The sequence below is a fragment of the Spermophilus citellus genome (assembly GCF_964194105.1).
Source record: "Spermophilus citellus genome assembly, chromosome: 2".
NCBI classification, from domain to species: domain Eukaryota; kingdom Metazoa; phylum Chordata; class Mammalia; order Rodentia; family Sciuridae; genus Spermophilus; species Spermophilus citellus.
The window spans coordinates 190,672,243-190,695,079 of NC_138183.1; the positions used below are offsets into that span (position 1 = coordinate 190,672,243).

The 22,837-nt window shown below is 37.9% G+C and overlaps 1 protein-coding gene across 1 annotated transcript in view; it reads left to right on the forward strand.

Annotated features, from left to right (window-relative positions):
* Window positions 1-22,837, forward strand: part of GDPD4 (glycerophosphodiester phosphodiesterase domain containing 4) — a gene marked incomplete at both ends in the record, with an annotated part of 116,225 nt that overhangs the window by 24,067 nt on the left and 69,321 nt on the right. Inside the window, 4 exons of the mRNA XM_081280317.1 lie at window positions 15,703-15,796; window positions 16,625-16,702; window positions 17,543-17,688; window positions 18,058-18,140. Coding sequence (XP_081136443.1) covers window positions 15,703-15,796; window positions 16,625-16,702; window positions 17,543-17,688; window positions 18,058-18,140 — 401 coding nt within the window. The remainder of the gene's footprint in view (window positions 1-15,702; window positions 15,797-16,624; window positions 16,703-17,542; window positions 17,689-18,057; window positions 18,141-22,837) is intronic.

Sequence of the window (22,837 nt, forward strand, 5' to 3'; positions counted from 1 at the left end):
AAGTAGTCTCTTGAGCAGAGAGGTCTTGGCTTTCTATACCACCTATAGGTATAAGCCTGTCTAAGAGAAGGACATTTTACTGTAACACAGTCTGGCCTTTGGAGTTGATCTGTTGGGGCTAAAGTATATGAAAGAGATTTTGTATGTATAGGCATTTATGCAGTTGCATGATAGGGGTCTGAACCATTCAGGGACTAATTTGAAGGTGCCAAAGGTACTGCCTCTGATATGCAAGGATAGCAGGATACCAGAAGAAAGGGTTATAAAAGATTTAAATATTTTAAACCCAGTGCTGACATTCCCAGCACTGTTTCTTAGCCTGGCCCCAGGCAGCCAAAGATCATCTTACTGTAGGTCAAGGACACCAGCCCTAAACTGGGGAGGAAAAGTCCCAGAAAATCTGCCTTAGCTATAGGAAAACAGCTAAAGAGAACCTGACCTCTGCCATGCCTTCCAGCCCCTTTTGCCCATGGTAGGTGAAGCTGCTGACCACAAAGAATGTTGCAATAGGTTCCAGCACAGTCAATTTATGACCTGGGAATGAGAATTGTCTCCCATTTTGAGATCTAACAGGACACCTCATTTGGCCAGGGGATGGCCATCATAGGGGCAAAGCATTCCTTGCTATAAAAATATCCCATCAAACTAAGTGCATGGGGAGACTGGCAGAATAAACAACTCACTCCAAAAAGAAAAAGACAGAAACTAAGGCCAACCTACGTTTTGGAGGCAGCCTCTACAAAGGGATCTTCAAGGAAGCATAAAGAAAAGGATGGAAAGGGCTTCCTGCATTACATATCAATATGCCTAGTATGAGAAAAAGATCCCAAAGGAGCCTCTGGGTACAATTGACAATGGGGAACTCACTTAGTAAGCCTTATGATAATGGTAAGGGAAACAGGTCAGGCTCAAATATACTGTTCGCCAACCCCTTAAATGCAAACTGCGAGAAAAACCATTAAGGCACAGCTTTTGTGCATTCTGGATTGTCCAGCTCTCTCCTGGGATGAAATTGTTGTGTAAATTGCATGCACAGGTTGCTGGGTGTTTAAAACCAAAAATGTGGAAACCAAAGTCAAGGAAGTAAAAGCGCCAAGAAAAAAACAGTCAACATTTTGGCCCTTGCCCTTATGAGGTCAATCAAGACTCAGAGAACAATGGGAACCCTCTCTGGGCCCTGCAGCTCTGGTGAGTCACCTGATCTGCTTATCAAGGAGATGGAGAGGACCCTAGAGAACAAGAAGCCAACCAGTGCACATTCTGCAAAGAGGAGAGTGAGTCATCAGAGACAGAAACATCCCTGATACTTCCAGTAGAAGACACTTAGTGTCAGCAAGACTCTGTCCCATCCTAGCAGATGGCACCACTGGTTGAGGAAAGCTAAAGGAGTCAAGAGGCTTCAGACGTGTCCCCAAGAGTGATCTCTGAGGAATCTCAGCTGCCTCTGAAGAATAGGTAGGAACAAGGTCAGTTTTGACTAACTTAAACATAAAGTGGACCATTGTTACACTTATAGCCTAAGTGTAACAGGGGTTCACTTGAATGTATCCCTTGTGGCTTTGAAACTTACATGTTTTTCCCCAGTCTTCTTTTTCCTAAATTTCTCCTACCTGTTCTTCTTTTCCCTAACCTCTTCCCTGATCTTCTTTCCCCTGATCTTCTCTGGTATTCTTTTCCCTAAACTTCTCCTTATCTTCTCTTTCCTGATCTCTCCTCCCTAATCTCATTTTCTCTGAATCACCTCTATAAAAGCCCCCTGTTCCTGCTGATGGGCAGAATCGCAGCCTTTGGGACAGGAGTCCCCTGTGTTTCTCCTTTGCTAGCAAAGTAATAAACCTTCTTTTTTCCTTTTTCTCAAAACCGTGTCCTCATTATTGGATTGGCATTGAGGACAAGGACTGAGCTTTCAACATTAGCACAGCCCTACATGGACATTTAAAAGGAAAAACAATGGTTTTTTAAATGTAACCTAAGAGGTACACTTGTGTTAGCTCACCAAAAGTAAGTAAAGCTGGAGGCTATAAAGGAAGGGTTCTTGGGTGAGAGTGACTAATAATAATGATCATAAAGGGCTCTTTTGAGTCACAAATTTGTCCTGAGTTAATTTGAGCCTGATCTCATAGACCTACAAATTTTCCTAACTTCCTACATTGATAAAGTTGATCTTTTTTTTTTTTAATTTTTATTGGTTGTTCACAACATTACAAAGCTCTTGACATATCATACTTCATACATTAAGTTGATCTTTTTTTTACTGATATGATTATGAGTTGTTGTCTTCATGGTTTTCAGAGACTGGCTTAAAAACTAACTGCTTTTGTGCTAATTATTTACAAAAAAGTAATGCTTTGCTATCTTACTTATTGTTGTCTTAGAATGATCCCTTCCCTGTGTATGCTTTTTCCAGTCACCTGCCATCTGCCACTGTGGACCTCTGAACTGCTTTGATTCTGAATACCCTTAACTATTCATGCCCCAACTGATAGAGAATAAGGACTTTGAGTTACTTCCCCCTAACTTTGCCCTCTTTCAGCAGGAAGCAGCTTGGAGGTGTCATCACCCATTTTTCCATAGAAATGGAAATGTAGAAATTGACAGAGGGGAAATGTAACAGTGGTCCACTTTATGATTGAATATAACCCTTGATGCTCGGCCACTGCAACTTATTTTTAAAATGGACATGTTTCTTTCTCTTTCTCTCTCCCTGCTCCTCCATAATCTCTCCCACTCTCTAATCTCAGAGGAAATAGGATTACCTTTCTTCCCCATTTTAGGCAGATTTATCTGTTCTTGAGTACACACCCACCATAAGAATGAAGAATACAGAAAGTAATATAGACTTTGGGAACGGTACCAGAATATCTCAGAAATGACTCAATCCCAAATTAGCAAGTGAATCACAAATCTGACAGACAATCATGGAATATAGCCTTTGAATCACCTCTTTAAAAGCCCCCTGTTCCTGCTGATGGGCAGAAGCATAGCTTTTGGGACCGGAGTCCCCTGTGTTTCTCCTTTGCTAGCAAAGCAATAAACCTTCTTTTTCCTTTTTCTTAAAAAGAAAAAAAAAAAAGGCTGAGAATGTAGCTCAGTGGTTAAGTGCCCTGAGGTTCAATCACTGGTACATACATTCATAAATAAATAAATAAATAAATATTTAGTTCATGTAAAGTGTCATGCTAAGTAAAATCAACCTGTCCCCAAAAAATCACAGTTCAGATGTTTTCTCCTGATAAGTGAAAGTTGATCCAAAATAAAGGGTAGGATAAAAAAGAAACTAGAAGATTGGTGGAGTAGACAAAGGGGAATGAAGGGAAGAGAAGAGGGATGGGAGAGGCAAAAGACAATGGAATGAATCTGATCTAACTTTCCTTTGTACATGTATTAATATACATGGTGAAATCTCATCATCATGTACATCCACAAGATACTAATTAAAAAAAGAGCTATAAGTAAATATCAGAAATATCAGTAGAGCAGAGGGAAGGGAACAGGAGTGGGGTCAGGTAGGAGAGATGGAGGGAAAGGGAAAGTACTAGGGTCTGAATTAGAACAAACTATATTCCATGGGCTGGGGATGTGGCTCAAGCTGTAGCGCGCTCGCCTGGCATGCGTGCGGCCTGGGTTCGATCCTCAGCACCACATACCAACAAAGATGTGTCGGCCGAGAACTAAAAAATAAATATTATAATTCTCTCTCTCTCTCTCTCTCTCTCTCTCTCTCTCACTCACTCTCTTTTAAAAAAAAATTATATTCCATGCTTTTATAATGATGTCAAAATGAATCCTATTGTTATATATAACTAAAATGAAAAAAAAAATGTTCAACATCTCTAGTAAATAAAGAAATGCAAATCAAAACTATTCTAAGATTTTATTTCACTCCAGTCAGAATGGCAATGATCAAGAATACAAGCAACAGTAAATGTTGGCAAGGTTGTGGGGGAAAAGGGTACACTCATACGTTGCTGGTGGGACTGCAAATTGGTGCAACCACTGTGGAAAGCAGTATGGAGATTCCTCAGAATCTTGTTATGGAACCACCATTTGATCTTGTTATCTTGGAATGGAACCACCATTTGATCAAGTTATCCCACTCCTTGGTCTATCTCTGAAGAGCTTAAAAGCAGTGTACTAGGGCTGGGGATGTGGCTCAAGTGGTAGCGCGCTCGCCTGGCATGCGTGCGGCCCGGGTTCGATTCTCAGCACCACATACAAAGATGTTGTTGTGCCCACTGAAAACTAAAAAATAAAGATTAAAAAAATTCTCTCTCTCTCTCTCTCTCTCTCTCTGTCTCTCACTCTTTTAAAAAAAAAAGCAGTGTACTACAGTGATGTAGTCACATTAATGTTTATAGAAGCTCAGTTCACAATAGCTAAACTGTGGAACCAACCTAGATGCCCTTTAACCGATGAATGGATAAGGAAAATTTGGTATATGTACCTAATGGAATATAACTCAGCCTTAAAGAAGAATGAAATTATGGCATTTGCCAGTAAATGGATGGAGCTGGAGCATATCATGCTAAGTGAAATAAGCCAATCCCAAAGAACCAAAGACCGAATGTTTTCTCTGATATGAAGATGCTGATTCATAATAAGGGAGGGGGCTAGGGAATAATAGAGATCCTTTATATTAGACAGAGGAAAATGAAGGGAGGAGAGAGGTTTGGGGGTACGAAGGATAATAGAATGAATCTGACATAATGACCCTATGTGCACATATGATTACATGATTGGTGTAATTCTACATTATATACAACCAGGAGAATGAGAAATTGTACTCCATTTATGTATGATGTGTCAAAATGCATTATACTAGTGTGTATAACTAATTAGAGCAAATAAAAATACAAAAGAACAAGAAATATTTAAATATTAAAAAAAAGAACCGATGACGGGCTGGCGTTGTGGCTCAGTGATAGAGCACTCGCCTAGCATGTGGGAGACGCTGGGTTCGATCCTTAGCACCACGTAAAAATAAATAAAATAAAGGTATTATGTCCAACTACAACTAAAAAAATTTTTTTAAAGAACCAATGAAAAAAAGTTAGTTCATTATAATAACCCAAACCACAGCTTTATTGATTTTAAAGCTTTCCCCTCCCTATTTGGACCTGATCCAAGGCTGGAAATCTATATTGGTGGAGAGAGCATGGAGGTCCTTTCATCTTTCCTTCCCACAAATGGGGTGTAGGGGAAGAGGAGGAAGACAAGAGCACTATCCTGCAAGGTGGCACAAGCTGGCATCTAGGTACATGCACAGTTGGTTTGTTTCCCTTGTGTCATTTTACTGTGTGTGTGTGTTTCAGGGACTCTTCTCTGAAAATCTTGACTGAAACTCTGTTGGTGGAGTCAATGCCTATAATCTTCCTTTCTTTTCTTTTTTTAAAATATGCTCTCATTTTTATTCAATATGTCCATTTTTGTGAGGGTAGAGAGTTAGATTCAAAACAATTTTCAATTTAAGGGTCTTTTATATATAAATTGCCATCATGACTAGTATTCAAAATATTTTTAATATTACAAGATTCACATGGTGAATATAAAACTTCTATACTTTACTCAATGGAAAACAAAAATAGCTATTTTTTTAAAGAAACATACAGATAAAAGGAATGAACACTGAGGTCTAGGATAAATTGATGACAGTTTATGAAATTCAATTAACATTCCTTTGGGAAGGACTAAAACCAAAAAAGTGCTTTTAATTCCATGATGCCCTGTCCCAGAAAGGCTTGCCAAGGTAGGTAAAGTATATAAATGCTATATAGCACCACAGAGAACTACAGTCAAGTGCAGCTATAAATAATAGAGAAAGGTTTACCATTTGACCAGTGGATAATACATTTAAGGCATTGAACTTGGTTACCTTTTGCAGAATTCTAAACTATTCACATTAACAATCACATTCATTGTAGTGTTTGCTACAGGGAGGCATATAACCAAATATTTTGGCTAAAATAAGACAGGAAGGCATTCCTTTTGTCCTATTTAAAAATAGCCATATTAAAATCTAATGGCAATCACTGGCAAATAGACGGAAGGGCCCATAGGAAAGGGAAAGCAAAAAATAAAATCTTAATACTATTCCAGTGGACTGAGGTAGAGAAATGAAAATCCCTTAAAATGTAAATAGCACTTGACTGTTAGAATGGGTTTCCTTCAAGTGAAACAACAGCATTGCCTCCCAGTTTCTCTCCAAGTGTTGAATGGTCCTTAATATGATCAAGCCATTTACTTGCCATTCATGTTTAATGCCTATAAATTTCTTTTTAATGGCATCTTTAGAGGTAGCAGAAATCATATTGCTTTTTAAGGGTGCATTTTGGGGAGACCAGAATATTAAATGCTAGGTTTTCTACATTCTTGTTTCGTATGTGACACTGTACAGAGTATATCAGTGATAATTCAGAATTAGCAACTTCACAAAGATATGTAAGAGTCCTTTACAGTATCACCAGTATTACCCTTTTATCTATATTGCTTAAACCCAAGAGAACTGCTTTGTTTTTTCATCTCTTCTTGTGTAGATTTCCTTACTTTCATATCATTAAAAACTTTGATGTCTTCATCATTCACTCTAACTCCAGATGCCATAGTACCTACAACTCTGGCTCTGGCTCTGTGACCCAAACAATGCCTATCTTCTTATAACCCCCCTGAAATTTCTCCTTTGAAGTCCTTTTGATCTTTTCTCAGTTTGAATTTCTTTAAAATGATGCTAGCAAGAGATCCAAGATGGCGAAATAGGGGGAGGAAGCATTTCTTGTTGCTCTGTGACTCTGACTTGAGATTCAAGCAGAGAAAATACTGTTTCTCTGTGAAGCAGCAAATGCTGCCCACTCTTTACCCCCCATTTATCCACCATGATTGCCAGCCATCTACTAGCATATCACCCACTTTTTGAGTGCAGATCACTCCTTGACTGCCGCCTCTCCACTGCCATTTGCCTACCTCTTGCCTGCCCATCTCCTGCCTTTCACCTACCCATCACCCGCTGCCTAAAGACCACCCACCAGTTGCCCACTTTAGCCTTCAGACCACCAGCAGATTGCCCGCTGCCTGGAAGTCCATTGTCACAATACCTGCAGGTTTGGTTACATGCAGCCACAGACATCTTGGGACACTGGCCAGGGCCTGCGGTTTGCCGCCATCACTGCTGCCATCTTGGGGAACAGCTGCCTCAGTATGGGGACACCAGCCAGGGTCTGAAGATATATTTTCAGGGTACCTGAAAGTCTGGTGGCAACTGAGGTCTTTCTGCTGGATGTGGTAGTGACTGCCATCTGGCTGCCTCTTTGCAGGGTTGCTCCGTTGTGTGAGTGCATCTCTGGTGGTCTCTTTGCAAGATGAAAGGGCATTGAGATCTTGGGTCTGCAGCAAGATGGAGCCTGGGGAACCTGAAGCCCAGGTCCTTCAGAGAGCAGCGGGGTTTATATGGGTTAGTCTGGTCTAGCAAGCCTGTGGAAAACCCAAGATTAGGGACAGTACCCCTGGAGAGCAAAAGTTGGAGAAACTCGAGAAAACCAGGTTCTCTCCAGCTCAGTGAGTCCTGAAGTGTGCAGGGATGGAAGGTGCCAGCTACAAAGGGTGAGAAGCCTGGAATAAGTTGTGAGAGCATCTTGCTATATTGACTTGCCCACCCAACCAATTGTCCAGCACCCACCTCACTAGAGCTACTATCCATAGTGCTACATGGGAAGACACACAAACAACTTTCAGATAACCCCACCTATTGGCAGAGAAGGGAAACTGAGAAATTTTTTAAAAGCTAATGGAAGCAATTATTCAGTTTTCCATTGAGGACCCCCCTAACATATCTGCCATCTTTGAATTCAAATATTTTTCATATATCAATTTGTTGAGGAATGGGATGTCTGAATAATATGTTATAATTTTGTTGTATATTCTTAAATTTTTATTTTATTGTTTTTGTAATATGTATAATTTTTTCTCTGTGGATTCTCTTTCTCACTTCTCTCATAGCCATCCTCTATTAATTCCTCCTTCACTCTTATTTTTACCTCAATCTTCTCTTCTTCTCCCTCAGAAACATCACTTCTTGCACTATTTCTGTTCTCTCATTGTCTATCATTTGAAATGGTCAACCCCTTTAGTAAACTTATTGTTTATATTGTAGTCAACAATTGAACACATCATTTCTGTTTATTGCGACAAAACTGTAGATGCTTAATAGGAGTTATTTGGTTTAAAGGTGTATATTGTTTGCATTGGGTGCTGTTAATACTGGTCTCCCTCTTAAAGGTGAGGTACTGGAAGCCTTCAGGGACACTATAACACTACAGGGTAAAAACTGTACTGCTTCAGATCCATACTGCTAGATGGGAAGACACACAAACATGCAAAAACAAGGGAACAAAGTTCCTCAAACATACCAAGATGTTCCAACATTAGAATTCATAGACAACACAGTAGAAAAAATGTCAGAAAAGGAGTTTAGAAGGTACATAGTTAGGCTGATCTTCGAAAGGATGATATATGAGAGAAAATACAGAAAGTAAAAGATCAGTCCAATAAAGAAGCAGAGGGCTGGGGTTGTGGCTCATCAGTAGAGCACTCACCTAGCACATGCAAGGCACTGGGTTCGGTCCTCTGCACCACATAAAAGTAAATAAATAAAGTTATTGTTTCCAACTACCACTAAAAAATAAATATTAAAAAAATAAAGAAGCAGAGATTATAAAAAAGAATCAAGCAGAAATCCTCAAAATGAAGGAAACAATAAACCAAATAAAAAATTCAATGGAAAGTATCACCAACATACTACACCACTTGGAAGATAGAACCTCAGGCCATGAAGATAAAATATATACTCTTGAAAATAAAGTCGACCTTACAAAGAAGATGGTAAGAAACCGTAAACAGAACTCCAAGAAATATAAGATAACATGAAAAGACCAAATTTAAGACTAGATGAAGGAGTGGAGATACAAACCAAAGGAATGCATGGTTCTTTCAGTGACATAATATTAGAATATTTCCAAAATCTAAAGAATGAAGTGGAAAATCAACTACAGGAGGCTTACAGAATACCCCAAATGTACAGAATTACAGCAGACCCACACCAAGGCATATTATAACAAGAATGACCAATATACAGAATAAGGATAGAATTTTAAAGTCTATGAGAGAAAAAAAATCAAATTACACATAAGGGGAAACCAATTTTTATTTCAGTTGATTTCTCAACCCACATCCTCAAAGACAGGAGGTCCTAGAATAATATATATCAAACTCTAAAAGAAAATGGATGCCACCTGAGAATTTTCTGTCCAGCAAAATTGAGCTTTGGATTTGATGATGAAATAAAAACTTTCCATGATAAACAAAAGTTAAAAGAATTCACAACTAGAAAGCCTGCACAACACAACATTCTCAGCAAAATATTCCATGAGGAGGAAGTAAAAAAAAAATGAAAACCAGCAAAGGGAGGAACTACACTAAATGAAAGGTAAATCAAAGGAGTATCTAAATCAAGTTAAAAACCAAAAAATAGGAGGTGGATTCCAAGATGACGGGCCAGAGGGAGGCAGCATCCTGTGTTGTTCTGTGACGCATATTTTACTTAGTCAGAGTACTGCATCTCAGAGAGTGTAAAAATTCAACAAATAAATGACCTAACATTACATCTCAAAGCCCTAGAAAAAGGAAAACAAATCAACACCCAAAGCAGAAGAAGACAGGAAATAATTAAAATCAGAGCTGTGTGGATGTGGCTCAGCAGTAGAGCATTCTACCGCAAGGCACTAGGTTTGATCCTCAGTACCACATAAAAATAAATAAATAAAAATAAAGGTATTGTGTCCAACTACAACTAAAAAATATTAAAAAAAATTAGAGCTGAAATCAATGAAATTGAAACAAAGGAAACAACTGAAAAAACTGACAAAACAAAAAGCTGGTTCTTTGAAAAAATAAATAAAATTGATAAACTCTTAGCTACACAAATGAAGAGAAAGAGAACTCAAATTACTAAAATGCATGATGTAAAAGGAAATATCATGATAGACACTACTGAAACACAGAAGATAATTAGAAACTCTTTTGAAAATTTATATTCCAATAAAATCTCAAAGACATCGACAAATTTCTACAAACATATGATCTACCCAAACTGAATCAGGAGGACATACACAATTTAAATAGATCAGTTGCAAGCAAAGATATATGAAGACACCATCAAAAGTCAACCAACCAAGAAAAGCCCAGGACCAGATGGATTCTCAGTCGAGTTCTACAAGACCTTCAATCAAGAATTAACACCAATACTCCTCAAATTATTCCATGAAATAGAAAAGGAAGGAACCCTTCCAAACTAGTATCACCCTAATTCCAAAACTAGACAAAGGCACATCAAGGAAAGAAAACTTCAGACCAATATCCCTGATGAACATAGACACAAAAATTCTCAGTAAAATTCTATCAAATCACATACAAAAACATTAAAGACAGCACACCACGATCAAGTAGGGTTCATCCCAGGAATGCAAGGTTGCTTCAATGTGTGGAAATCAGTAAACATAATGCATCATGTCAACAGACTTAAGAATCATTTGATTATCTTGATAGATAACAGAAAAAGCATTTGACAAAATAGAGCATTTCTTCATGTTCAAAACACTAGTAGAAAAACTAGGGATAGTAGGAACATACCTCAACATTGTAAAAACTATATATGCTAAGCCCAAGGCCAACATCCTTCTAAATGGAGAAAAATTGAAAGCATACCCTCTAAAAACTGGAACAAGATAGGGATACCCTCTTTCACCACTCCAACATAGTCCTTGAAACTGTAGCCAGAACAATCAGACACATGAAAGAAATTAAAGAGACACAAATAGAAAAGGAAGAACTCAAAACTATCACTATTTGCTGAGGGCACGATTCTATATTTAGAAGATCCAAAAAATTCCCCCAGAAAACTTATATAGCTAATAAATGAATTTAGTAAAGTAGCAAGATATAAAATCAATATCCATGAATCAAATGCATATCTATACATAAGCAATGAATCCACTCAAGAGAAATTGGGAATACCACAGTAACCTCAAAAAAAAAAAAAAACTTGGAATCAATTTTATAAAATAGGTGAAAAACCTCTACATTGAAAACTATACAACACTAAAGAAAGAAATTGAAGAAAACCTCACAAGATGGAAAGCTCTCCCATGCTCTTGGATAGGCAGAATTAATATAGTCAAAATGACCATACTACCAAAAACATTATACAGATTTAATGCAATTCCTATTAAAATCCCAATGACATTCTTCATAGGACTAGAAAAAGCAACAATGAAATTCATTTGGAAAAATAAGAAACCCAGAGCTGGGGTTGTGGCTCAGCGGTAGAGCGCTTGCCTAGCACATTTGAGGCCCTGGATTCAATCCTGAGCAAAATAAGCAAAATAAAACTATTGTGTCCAACTAAAACATAAATATTTTTTAAAAAGAGACCCAGAATAGCCAAAGCAATCTTTAACAAGAATAGTGAAGCAGGAGGCATCACAATACCAGACCTTAAACTATACTACCAAGCAATAGTAACAAAACCAGCATGATATTGTCACCAAAATAGACATGTAGACCAGTGGTACAGAATAGAAGAAACAGAGACAAACCCACATAATTATAGTTTTCTCATATTATACAAAGGCACCAGAAACACACATTGGAAAAAGATAGCCTTTTCCAGTGCTGGGAAAACTGGAAATCTATATGTTGCAAAATGAAATTAAACCTCTATCTCTCACCCTGCATAAAAATCAACTCAAAGTGAATCAAAGACTTTGGCACTAGAACAGAGACCTTGTGCCTAATAAAAGAAAAAGTAGGCCCAAATCTTCATCACATCAACTTTAGACCAGACTTCCTTAACAAGACTACTAAAGCACAAGAAATAAAATCAAGGACCAATAAATGGGACAGATTCAAACTTAAAAGCTTCTTTTCAGCAAAGGAAACAATCAATAATGTAAAGAGAGAGCCTACAGAATAGGAAAAAATCTTTACCATATGCACCTCAGATACAGCACTAGTCTCCAGGATATATAAAGAACTCAAAAAAACTTAACACCATAAAGCCACAAAACCCAATCAATAAATGGGCCAAGAACTGAACAGATGCTTCACAGAAGAAGACATACAATCAATCCACAAACATATGGAAAAATGTTCATTATCTCTAGCAATTAGAGAAATGCAAGTCAAAACTGTCCTAAGATTTCATCTCACTCCAGTCAGAATGGCAATTATCAAAATTGCAAGTAATAATAAATGTTGGCAAGGATGTGGGGGAAAAGGTACATTCATACATTGCTGGTAGGACAACAAATTGGTGCTGCCATTATGGAAAGGAGTATGGAGGTTCCTCAGAAAACTTGGAATGGAACCACCATTTGACCCAAGTATCCCACTCCTTGGTTTATACTCAAAGGACTTAAAATCAGCATACTACAGTGACACAGTCACATCAGTGTTTATAGAAGCTCAATTCACTATTGCTAAACTGTGGAACCAACATAGATGACCTTCAACAAATGAATGGATAAAGAAAATGTGGTAAATATACACAATAGAATATAATTCAGCCTTAAAGAAGAATGAAATTATGGCATTTGCAGGTAAATGGGTAGAACTAGAGAATATCATGCTAAGTGAAATAAGCCAAACCCCCAAAAACCAAAGGCCGAATGTTTTCTCTGATAATGGGTAGGGAAGAATGAAGGAACACTGGACTGTGCAGAGGGGAAAGGGTGGAGGGCTTGGGGGATGGGGATGGAAAGGACTGTAGAATGAGAAAGACATTTTTACCCTATATACATGTACAGCCAGAGGAATGAATAATTGTGCTCCATTTGTGTACAGTGTGTCAAAATTCATTCTACTGTCATGTGTAACTAATTAGAACAAAATAAAAATAAATATGGGCTGGGGATGTGGTTCAAGCGGTAGCACACTTGCCTGGCATGCCTGGGGTGCTGTGTTTGATCCTCAACACCACATAAAAATAAAAAATAAAGATATTTTGGTTTTAGTTTTCCACCTAAAACTATAAATAAATAAAAATTAAAAAAAAAAAAAGATACTAGCATGGTTTAATCTCAAAAGGCCCGTATCTAGGCCTAGGGTTGTGGCTCAGCAGTAGAGCGCTGGCCTAGCATGTGCGAGGACCTGGGTTTGATCCTCAGCACCATGTAAAAATAAAAGTAAAATAAAGGTATTGTATGCTGCAGTCTGGCTGGGCACAATTCAGGAGCCACTTGTCAAAAGAAACGAACTTTATTTTTAGAAACACACCACACCACACAGCTCCTCAGGAAAACCTTTCAGAGCCCAACTGCCACCACCGGCTTCCCACAAGCCTCTCAACCTCCCTCCCTCCTCTTGCTCTTGAGGCTGATTGGCTGGGTCGCATGGGCGGAGCCAAAAAAAGTCCACCAATGAGCAGCTCTGTGGCCTGAAAGGGTGGGGAAACAGCCCAATGAGCATCACTGCAGAGGAGCCAATCAGTTGGCAGCTAGAAGTTTGCTGGGGCAGCTGTGAGCCAATTATCTGCTGGCAGCTGGAAGTTTACTGGCAGCTGGAAGTTTGCTGGGGCCCCTTCGCCTGTGGCTCTCAACAATTGTATCCATCTACAACTAAAAAATAAATATTAAAAAAATAAAAAAGGTACATATCTGGCCCTAGAGAATAGGCAACTTGATTCAATCATCTGTGAACCTACAGCATATTTCCAGCATAGCCTCCCTTATTTTGCCATGGGCTTAAGCAGCTCTAGTGACAGCCTCTTGCTTTTTTATGAACTTCTTCAGGCATGATAGTGATATCATACTTGGTTTTCTCAAATTTGAGAACATTTAAGTAATGTCCTTAAGTCTGTTATCATATGACAAGTACAAATGAAAACATAAATTTTAGAGTTATTAGAATGATGGAAATTGAAGCCACTAGACTCTGTGAGGCTTGGAATTTTAGTTTTGTTTTTCTCAGAATAAACCCAGGAAGAAAGAATTTATACCAAGCTCATAACCCCTTCATCTTCTATGTAGGAATATCCAGAGATGAATGAATGGCCTCAGTCAAAACTCCTTTTAATCATGCTAATAATCTGACCTCCTAGTAAATACATTTGAAGTATTTATTAACCAAAAGATAACAGAGTCCTTTTCTGTGAACATTTCTAATAGGATAGACTGGGTATATCTAGGTACCTTTGCTGTAAATATATAAATCTTAATAGATTCCACCTTTGCTGGAATATATAGATTTCTTTTGTGGAAGACATGGTTTGCTAAAGTTGTAAGATTAATGGAGTAACAAGTAAGGATGCTTCAAAACCAGAATGGCTCCTTCTTTAAAGCAGTGTTTTTATATATTTTGCTCAAAACACATCTCATAATTAAGTCCTAAAGCAGGATGCATCACTAATGGAGGAAAGACTTTTTTAAAATGAATAGCTATATTTGACATGATTAGATTTCTCTAAGGGAACATATTTTATCTGTGTCTCATGATTGTTTGAATCATTTAAATAATTTGTGAAGTTTGGTGTTCAGTAAGATCTGTGATTCTTAAGAGTCTGATTTGACCTTTGTGATGTGATGCTTTTAGTTTACTAATAAGTTAAGATTTTTGCATTGATATGCATAAAAGATATCCGTGTCTACTATTTTGTTCTTACAATGCTTTTATTAAATTTGGGTATAACTATTTTGTTGGCTTTATAAGAAAAGTTAGAAAGTATTTCTTCTATTCTCTGGAAGAATTTGTAAAAGTTTGGAGACATTTCTTCAGAAGTATTTGGTAGTATTCACCACTGGAGCTAGCAAAAAGTTATTTTGCGAGAGGTTTAATTATACGTTTAATTACTTTAGATAGACCATGGAAAGGAAGGAACTATCTAGATAGCAGCACACATTTAGGAAAACTATACATTTGAAGTAGAAGAAGTTAAAATTATGTCTTAGTTTTTATGTCCTTTCTTTATAAACCATATAGTCTTCTGGTAGGCAGATTATTTTTCATCTGTTCAACAAATATTTATTGAATGCTTACCATGTGCCAGATATTCTTCAAGGCACTGAGGATATAATCATAAATAATATAAATGTCCTTGATCTTGTGATGCTTATACTCTGTCGAGGAAGACAGATGTCAAAAAGGCAATTTCAAAATATTTTTTACTTAAAATCTAATTGAGTTGAGATTTAAAGAAAAAGTGAGGATTTGTAGTGACTGTTGTTGAAACTGAGAGATACCAAGCCATATTGAAGACTGAGACTAGAGATGATAAATTAATAATACATCAAGCCACATAATTGTGTAATTTTTTTCCAGTATGCTGTACAGCAAAGACTGAGGAGCTAAAGTGAATGATTGAATCCACCATTGTAATTTGTAGGATGATTAGATTAAAAGGATGAGATGAGGTCCCTGATATTGTAAATATACACATAAAATTCCCAAACTTGGTGCCTACAAGTCAGGAGATCCTTTTTGTTTCCCCAGATCCTGATTATGATAATGATTACGCTAGGCACCTTCATACTGTCTGTTATATGCATATTCTGGAAAGATAAGTGGCTGATAGCTGGGCTGTCACTGCAGGTAAGCATCATCCTGTAGCTCTTAGTACTATCTGTCCATATATGTCTAGCCTGACTTTTGACTTTCTCCCAGATCTTTGCACCTGTTGTACAGCCGATCAGCATAATTGTGATGGTTATCCTTTCCTGGCCTTTGGCCATGTATGTGGGCTGTTTGGAAAGAGAAGGTATGTCATTTGGGGTGGGTTCTTGCCTGATCCCTTCAATTCTGGCTTTAGCTTACATACTCTATGCAGAAAAATAGAAACTTGGTAGATAGCCATCCCTATACTCTTTGAAATTCCTTTAGCTTGTTACATAGGCATGTTTCTTATGTTTACTCACTACCCTATGTGGCCTGTCATACTGTTTCCATATACTGTTTCCATGAGGAAGCAGATCTTCTTCTAAAGATCTTTGTTCTAGAAAAATAAGTTGTATCTTTATGTTATTGTATATCTACTCTAGGGAGACAAAAGGCCATTTAAATTTTTGACCAGAGTGTGGTGCAAGTCACAGTTCCTTCAGTTTGTATTCAAATGTTACTAATTCAAGTAACACTAGGTCCAAAGATCCTTGATTACATCCAAGTTATTCAAAGCAGGCCCCTGTGAATCCCTGTCATATCTGGGGACTTACAATGGGAACAGAAATTTCTCTGCCACTGGTTTCCTCTCCATTTACCCTTCCCCTACTGTAACAGAAACGGAAGAAAATGGAATCTGTACACTAAACTTTTTGAGAATGGAGTTATCTTTTACCATCCTTACTGAGAAACCATAGGATCTTCTTTCTGTATCTCCCTGTTTACTCTTGGTTCAGTAAGGGGCATTTACTTCTTGGCTTGTGGAGGGATGCAGGTAAGAGACCGTCTGATTTGATAGTGGTGCCATTGTATATTTATATAGTGTATTTGTGTGGTGTGGGTGAGAGGAAAATTTTAGAAATTACCTCTGGGGCAGGAGTTTAAAAAGGACAATAATAAACTCTTTTCTTTTTCATTTTCTAAATTTTAGTTATAAAAAGAAGACGCAAGATAACACCTTATGAGAAAGCAAGACTCAGGAGATGTAATATATTCACAAGGTTAAGAGGTTAGAGCTGGAGACATAGATTTGAAAGTCACTGAAGCATAGGTTGTAACTTAAAATGTACAAATGGGTAAAGTCCTCAAAGGTCTAAAATAGTAAGTGTTGGGAAATGACTGTAATAATGGGTTTATGGACAGGCTCTGTGTGTGTGTGTGTGTGTGTGTGTGTGTGTGTGTGTGTGTGTGTGTCTGTGTCTGTGCGCATGTGGAAATGCATGTATGTGGTAAGGAAGGGAAGGAGGAAAGAAAATAACTAGAATTTATTGAGTAACTATTATGAGTCAATGTGGTTATAACAACTCTGTAAGATTGATGTTAGCAGCAAGGCATCCTGTTTTACAAAAGAAAATGAAGACTCAAAGAGGTTAAGTCAGATGTTCTTAGTCATACAAGTAGGAAGTGATAGAACCTGGCTTGGAATCCAGATTTCTGTCAGTTAGTGCCCTTTCCACTATACTGCACTGCCCTAAGGATTTAGGATGATCTATTTAGGATTCAGGGCTTTTTCAGAACTAAACAAACTTCTCCTCTTGAAGCTATTTCTTAACTTTCCCTTTCCTTCCTTCCCTTCTTTTCCTTTTACCTACCCTCTCTACAATTCTTTGTCAGTTTTTAGTTAGAGTAACGTTGCCTTAATAATAATGTCTTATGTTTGGATGTTTGTGTCTATCCCTGAAAGTAAGTGGGGATGTGACAGAAATGGAATGTAAATTAGCCAGTCCACAGAGTCAGTGAAACCCATGGTCCCAGGATTTACTTAGACTGCTGCTAGTGTAGTATTATTTGGTATGGCTTTCCATTTGTTCACTTTTATTCCACTTCCCTCTCCTTCCAACTCTTTTAGCTCTACAAATTGCTGCTGGATTGCCCTTTTTTCTTATCCTTTTGTGCCTGTATGCAATGCCATTGGGGGTTTATTCTCCCTGCATTCAGGAGAAGGAGGAGCTGGGGCCTAAGCCTGTCTTCTTTGCACACAGAGGTGCACCCATGGTAAGTATGAGCAGGATAAACATGGATGAGTACAGGTATGTACAGGGCATGTAGATGAGAAGAGGAAAGCTCAGAACCATACAAATCCCTAGAGAGAACAAGAATTGCTTTGATATGACAAGAATAAGGAGTTAATTGTAGAGGTTTGACTTGAACCCAGGTTTTCTAATTTCCTGTCCAATTCTCTTTGCTATGTCCAATGTCAGATTGGACAGAGAGGAATACAGACAGAATCTTTGAAAAGAGTTCTAAGGAAGCCGAGGTCTGCTTCCCAAAGCCCTTTCATTCCTGGACTTCATCCCTACCACAAAAGGGATTTTGAGAGGAAAGACTCTGAGGCATAGGGCCTGATGTTCCTTTCTTCCACAGGCAGGGCCAGAGAATACCGTGATGGCCTTTGAGAAAGCTGTTGAACAAGGGGCATATGGACTGGAGACTGACATACATGTAAGGTAGGAAAGTAGGGACTAGGATAGAGGACAGGAGGGGATATATCCATTGGTAGAGAATCAGCCTGGCCTAAGATATAGAGAGAGCAAGACTTGGGGCGTTTCACCTGTGTCCATATGGCACATAAACACATATTACGTAAGTGAACCATACCCCCCTTACAAACTATACCTCTGTACCTCCATATTCTTAACCATGGATTTACAAACTGGATGTACTCTGTGTAGTTTCCACACATAATTCAAATTTGTCCCTATTGCAAACCATGTTTACAAGTTAACCTGTATGTTGCCTTCGTAATTTATTTAATTAACACTCCCTAGACACCTATTATATTCTAGTTCTTCTGAGTGCTGGGGAGATGCAAATGAATACGATATGGTCAAGTTAAAGAATTATTCCCAACTAATGAAGAAGACATGACATATTTACAAATAATCACAGAATAAGGCTATTTGTGTCAAAAGCCTTCCAGAAAAGAATATGTAAGTATAGAAGGAGCCTTAGTGGAAGAGGAGGTTACCTCCTATCTGTGAAAGAAAGAAAAAAATCCATATACTCTATCTATATGGTTTGAGCCTTCAAGGAAAAATATTATTTTACCAACCAGAGATCAGGGAAGGAGAATATTCCAGACATGTATCAGCTTATTCTAAAGCATCTTACTGAGAAATAATAAGTTTATAGATCATTGAACTGTCCTGTATGTATATGTATATCTCCTTTGGAGATAGGAGCAGCTATATGAGGAAGAGGTGTGTTTTTAAGGCTTACCAAGGCTGGTTCATGGAGATCCCTAAATGTGTAATGGAAACCATGAGAAATTTTAGGTCACCTCATAGTTTTAGAAAGAGTTATCTGGGAGTTAGATAGCAGAATGTAAAAATGGTCCAAGGGAAGACAAAGGGAGACTTGAATTAGATCAGGGACAGAGGAAAAAGAACGTTCTCCCTGTAGAATGTATGTACCAGGGTAGTTGAGAAAGTAGAAATACTTCATTTCTAACAGAAGTTTCTATTAGTCTATGTGATGTGCACAAGATCTCTTCATAGTCATTCTGTGAGGCAAACAGAAAAGAAATGAACATTTTATTTTGCAGAGGAAACTGTGATGTTGAAACTGGATCCAAAGATGGGAATTGTATGGCTCAGGTCATAAGACTAGATGGTACATGATAAATAAATATTAGAATTGATTTCCTCATCCCAGAGTGGGATTCTTGACATTACCCAACAATGATACCTGTTCTGCACAGGATGTTTTGAATCGGGATTAAAACTATTATTCTAGCAGAGCTCCTAGAGTCATTTGTGGAACTGCCCGATGGTCATGGATATAATGTGGTAAAGGTTCTGAGCCAGTGAACTCATGGGACGTTGTCTTTCTCTGTTCTCTTACTTCTGTGACTTCAACTTTGATATAGATGATCCTTCCAACTCCTTAATTTCTCTGCTGTTGACAATTTTGTTTCCAATTATGATTTTTTTCACATATCTCCACCACATTCATGGTCATAACCCAAAACTTTATTACCACCCCAAATCCCATATCATTCAAGATCCATTCAGGACATGAAACCCACACCAGTAATTTGAATAGGAAAAATTTAATATCAAGAACTACTAAGTAGTAAATGTGGTTAATTATGAAAAGAGGTGAAAGAAGACCCTAAGGTACAAAAGTAGAAAATCATATACCATACGTACCAAAACCTACAAAAGTCTCAAAGGAAATAGTTGTAATTATGTCAGAAGAATTTAAAGCAGCTATCGTAAAATGGCTTCACTGATATCCAGAACATATTAAAAAAACCTCAGTAACAGAAAGATACCTGATTTTTAAATGGTCAAAGAACCTGAATAGATATTTCTCAAAAGATGACATGCAGTTGTTTAACAGAAATGTAACTGAAACTAAATAAGGTACTATTTCACATCTACTAATAGGGCTATGATTTTAAAATGGAAAATAATATATAGATGAGGATTTAGAGAAATCAGAAAACTTGTTCACTGTTGTGTTGTAAAATTGTACAGCTGCTATGAAAAACCATTTGGTGCTTCCTCAAAAAGTTTAACATAGAATTACCATATGAACTAGCAATTTATCTCCTAGATACATACCTAAAACAACTGAAAACAGGGACTGGAACAGATGTATATAATTGTAATGCCCGTGTTTATTGCAGCAACATTTACAGTGGCCAAAAAAGGTGGAAACAACCTAAGAGTACATCAGCAGATGAATAGATAAACAAAATGTGCTACACCACTCTCACCCATGTACAATATAGGATAATATTTAGCTGTAAATGTGAATTAAATCTTCTACAACATGGATAAACCTTGAAAACAGTACACGAAGTGAAACAATCTGAACAAAAAAGGATACGTTTATGTGATTCCAATTATTTGAAATATCTAAAATAGTCAAATTCATAGAGACAGAAAGCAGATTAGAAAGTACCGAGAGCCAGAGGAAGAAGTGGAGAATTATTACTTAATGGGTTGTAAAGTTTCTATTTAGAGTGATGAAAAAGTTTTGAAAATTAGTGATGGTTGCACAACATTGTATATATGATCAGTGCTACTAAATATTATGCACAAAAATAAATGGAAAAATTTTAAAATGATGGTACAATATTTTACTACAAATGTTCCTAGAGCAGTTGGACATCCAGAGGAATTAAAAACAAAGATGAATGAGCAAAGATGAATTTTTTAAAAAAACAAACTTTGACCTAAACTGTATGGTTTATAAAAAAAGAAATCCTCAAAAATGATCATAGATTTAAATTAAAATCATAAAATTCGTAGAAAACAAAACATAAAAGAAACTAGGGCGGGGCTGGGAATGTGGCTCAGGCCGTAGCGCGCTCGTCTGGCATGCGTGCGGCCAGGGTTCGATCCTCAGCACCACATACAAACAAAGATGTTGTGTCCGCCAATAACTAAAAAATAAATATTAAAAATTTTCTCTCTCTCTCACTCTCTCTTTAAAAAAAAAAACAAAAAAAAGTTAAAAAAAAAAAGAAACTAGGGCTAGGTAAATGTTCTTAGACTTTATACCAAAAATATTATCCTATGAAAGGAAAAAGAGAAAAATGGGATCTCATCAATTGGAAACCTTTTGCTCTGTGAAAGACTCTATTAGGAGAAAGAAAAAACAAGTGTCAGATTGGGAGACAATATTGATAAACCATATATCTGACAAAGGACTTATACCTAGGATTTATAAAGAACTTCCCAAACTCAATGATTTAAAAAAGAATCCAGGTAGAAAGTAAGTAAAAGACTTGTACTTAATGAAGAAGATGTATAGTTAGCAAATAATATGTGAAAAGATATTAAGCTTCATCTAGCCATTGGGAAAATGCAAATTAAGACTATAGCTGGGCACAGTGGCATGTAAGCCTATAGTTCAAGTGACTTGGGAGGCTGAGGCAGAAGGATCATCGATTCAAGTCAGCCTCAGCAACTTAGCAAGGCTCTAAGTAACTTAATGAGACCCTGTCTCAAGATTTTAAAAAAATGTCTGGGGATGTAGCTCCATAGTAAAACCCCTGAGTTTAATTCTCAGGACAAAAAAAAAAAATGACAATACTGCTCATCTATCTGAATGACTAAATTAAAAAATAATGAGATAGGAGGCAGAACAAGATGGCAGCTGAGTAAGACTCTCCAGTGATTGTCTCCCCATAGACATACCAGTTCAAATAGTTGTCTTCACAAGAGCTAAGGAAGCAAGGTGAGAGAATTTAGTGCCTGATTTTAATATAAAATGCAGTGAAGAAGACAGGAAGGAAAGAGTTGCCCATATCACTGCTTCCTCAATTCTAGGCAGCAAAGAGAAAAACAAGACTCTACTTCCTGGGGAGCAGAGCACAAAAGCTAGCAAGGATACTATGTTGGCGCTCAATGCTAGACCTGCTCCTGGGAGACTCAGCATCAGGCAGAAACCAAAGACCTCTATATCCAGCCCAGAGCTTGCAGATAGAGCCTCTAGGCTTGTGGGACAGACTGAAGTTTTGGTATGCATCATTGCCAGCCTTGGAGTGGGCCTGATGCACATCCCCATTTCCAAATTGTTCATGTTCCTGCAACTAAGAAACTGAGGTATATTATCCTTGACAGCTGAGGGATTGTCTCCATCAGCCATTCCTTAACCTTGGGTAGCAGAGATATCCCCAGGCCAGTAGTCCCAGATGGAGCCTCTAGATCTTCTTTGGCACTAGAAAGAGAACTGCATGCATCCTGGTGTGGTAAACTTGTGTTTCAGCCTGCATCATCACCAACTTCAGGGTGAGCCTATGTGCACCTCTGAGATTTTGCAGATCCTTGCAGGAGACATAGGTGCAACCTAGTTTAGTGTTATCCTTGAGGCACTGATCTCTGTGTGGTGCCAGGGCTGGTGGAGTGGTTCACTCTGCAAACATTGGCCTGGGGATAGCATTTTCCTGAGGTTGGTCATCAAGGCTAGATGATAAGTTGGGTTCTACAATACCAACACTACCCTAAACTTGGATAGCATATGTAGAGCAAGACTCATGTACCTGTGGTAGGACAGGGTGTTAAGCATTGGAACTTAACTTGGAACTCAGTGGCCAGCTGATGAAACCTAACACTGGGCAGATCCTAATAGGCCCCCTCCCCAAGCCTTCTGTGGATGGAACAACCCTGGTTTCAAGCAGAGACTACAG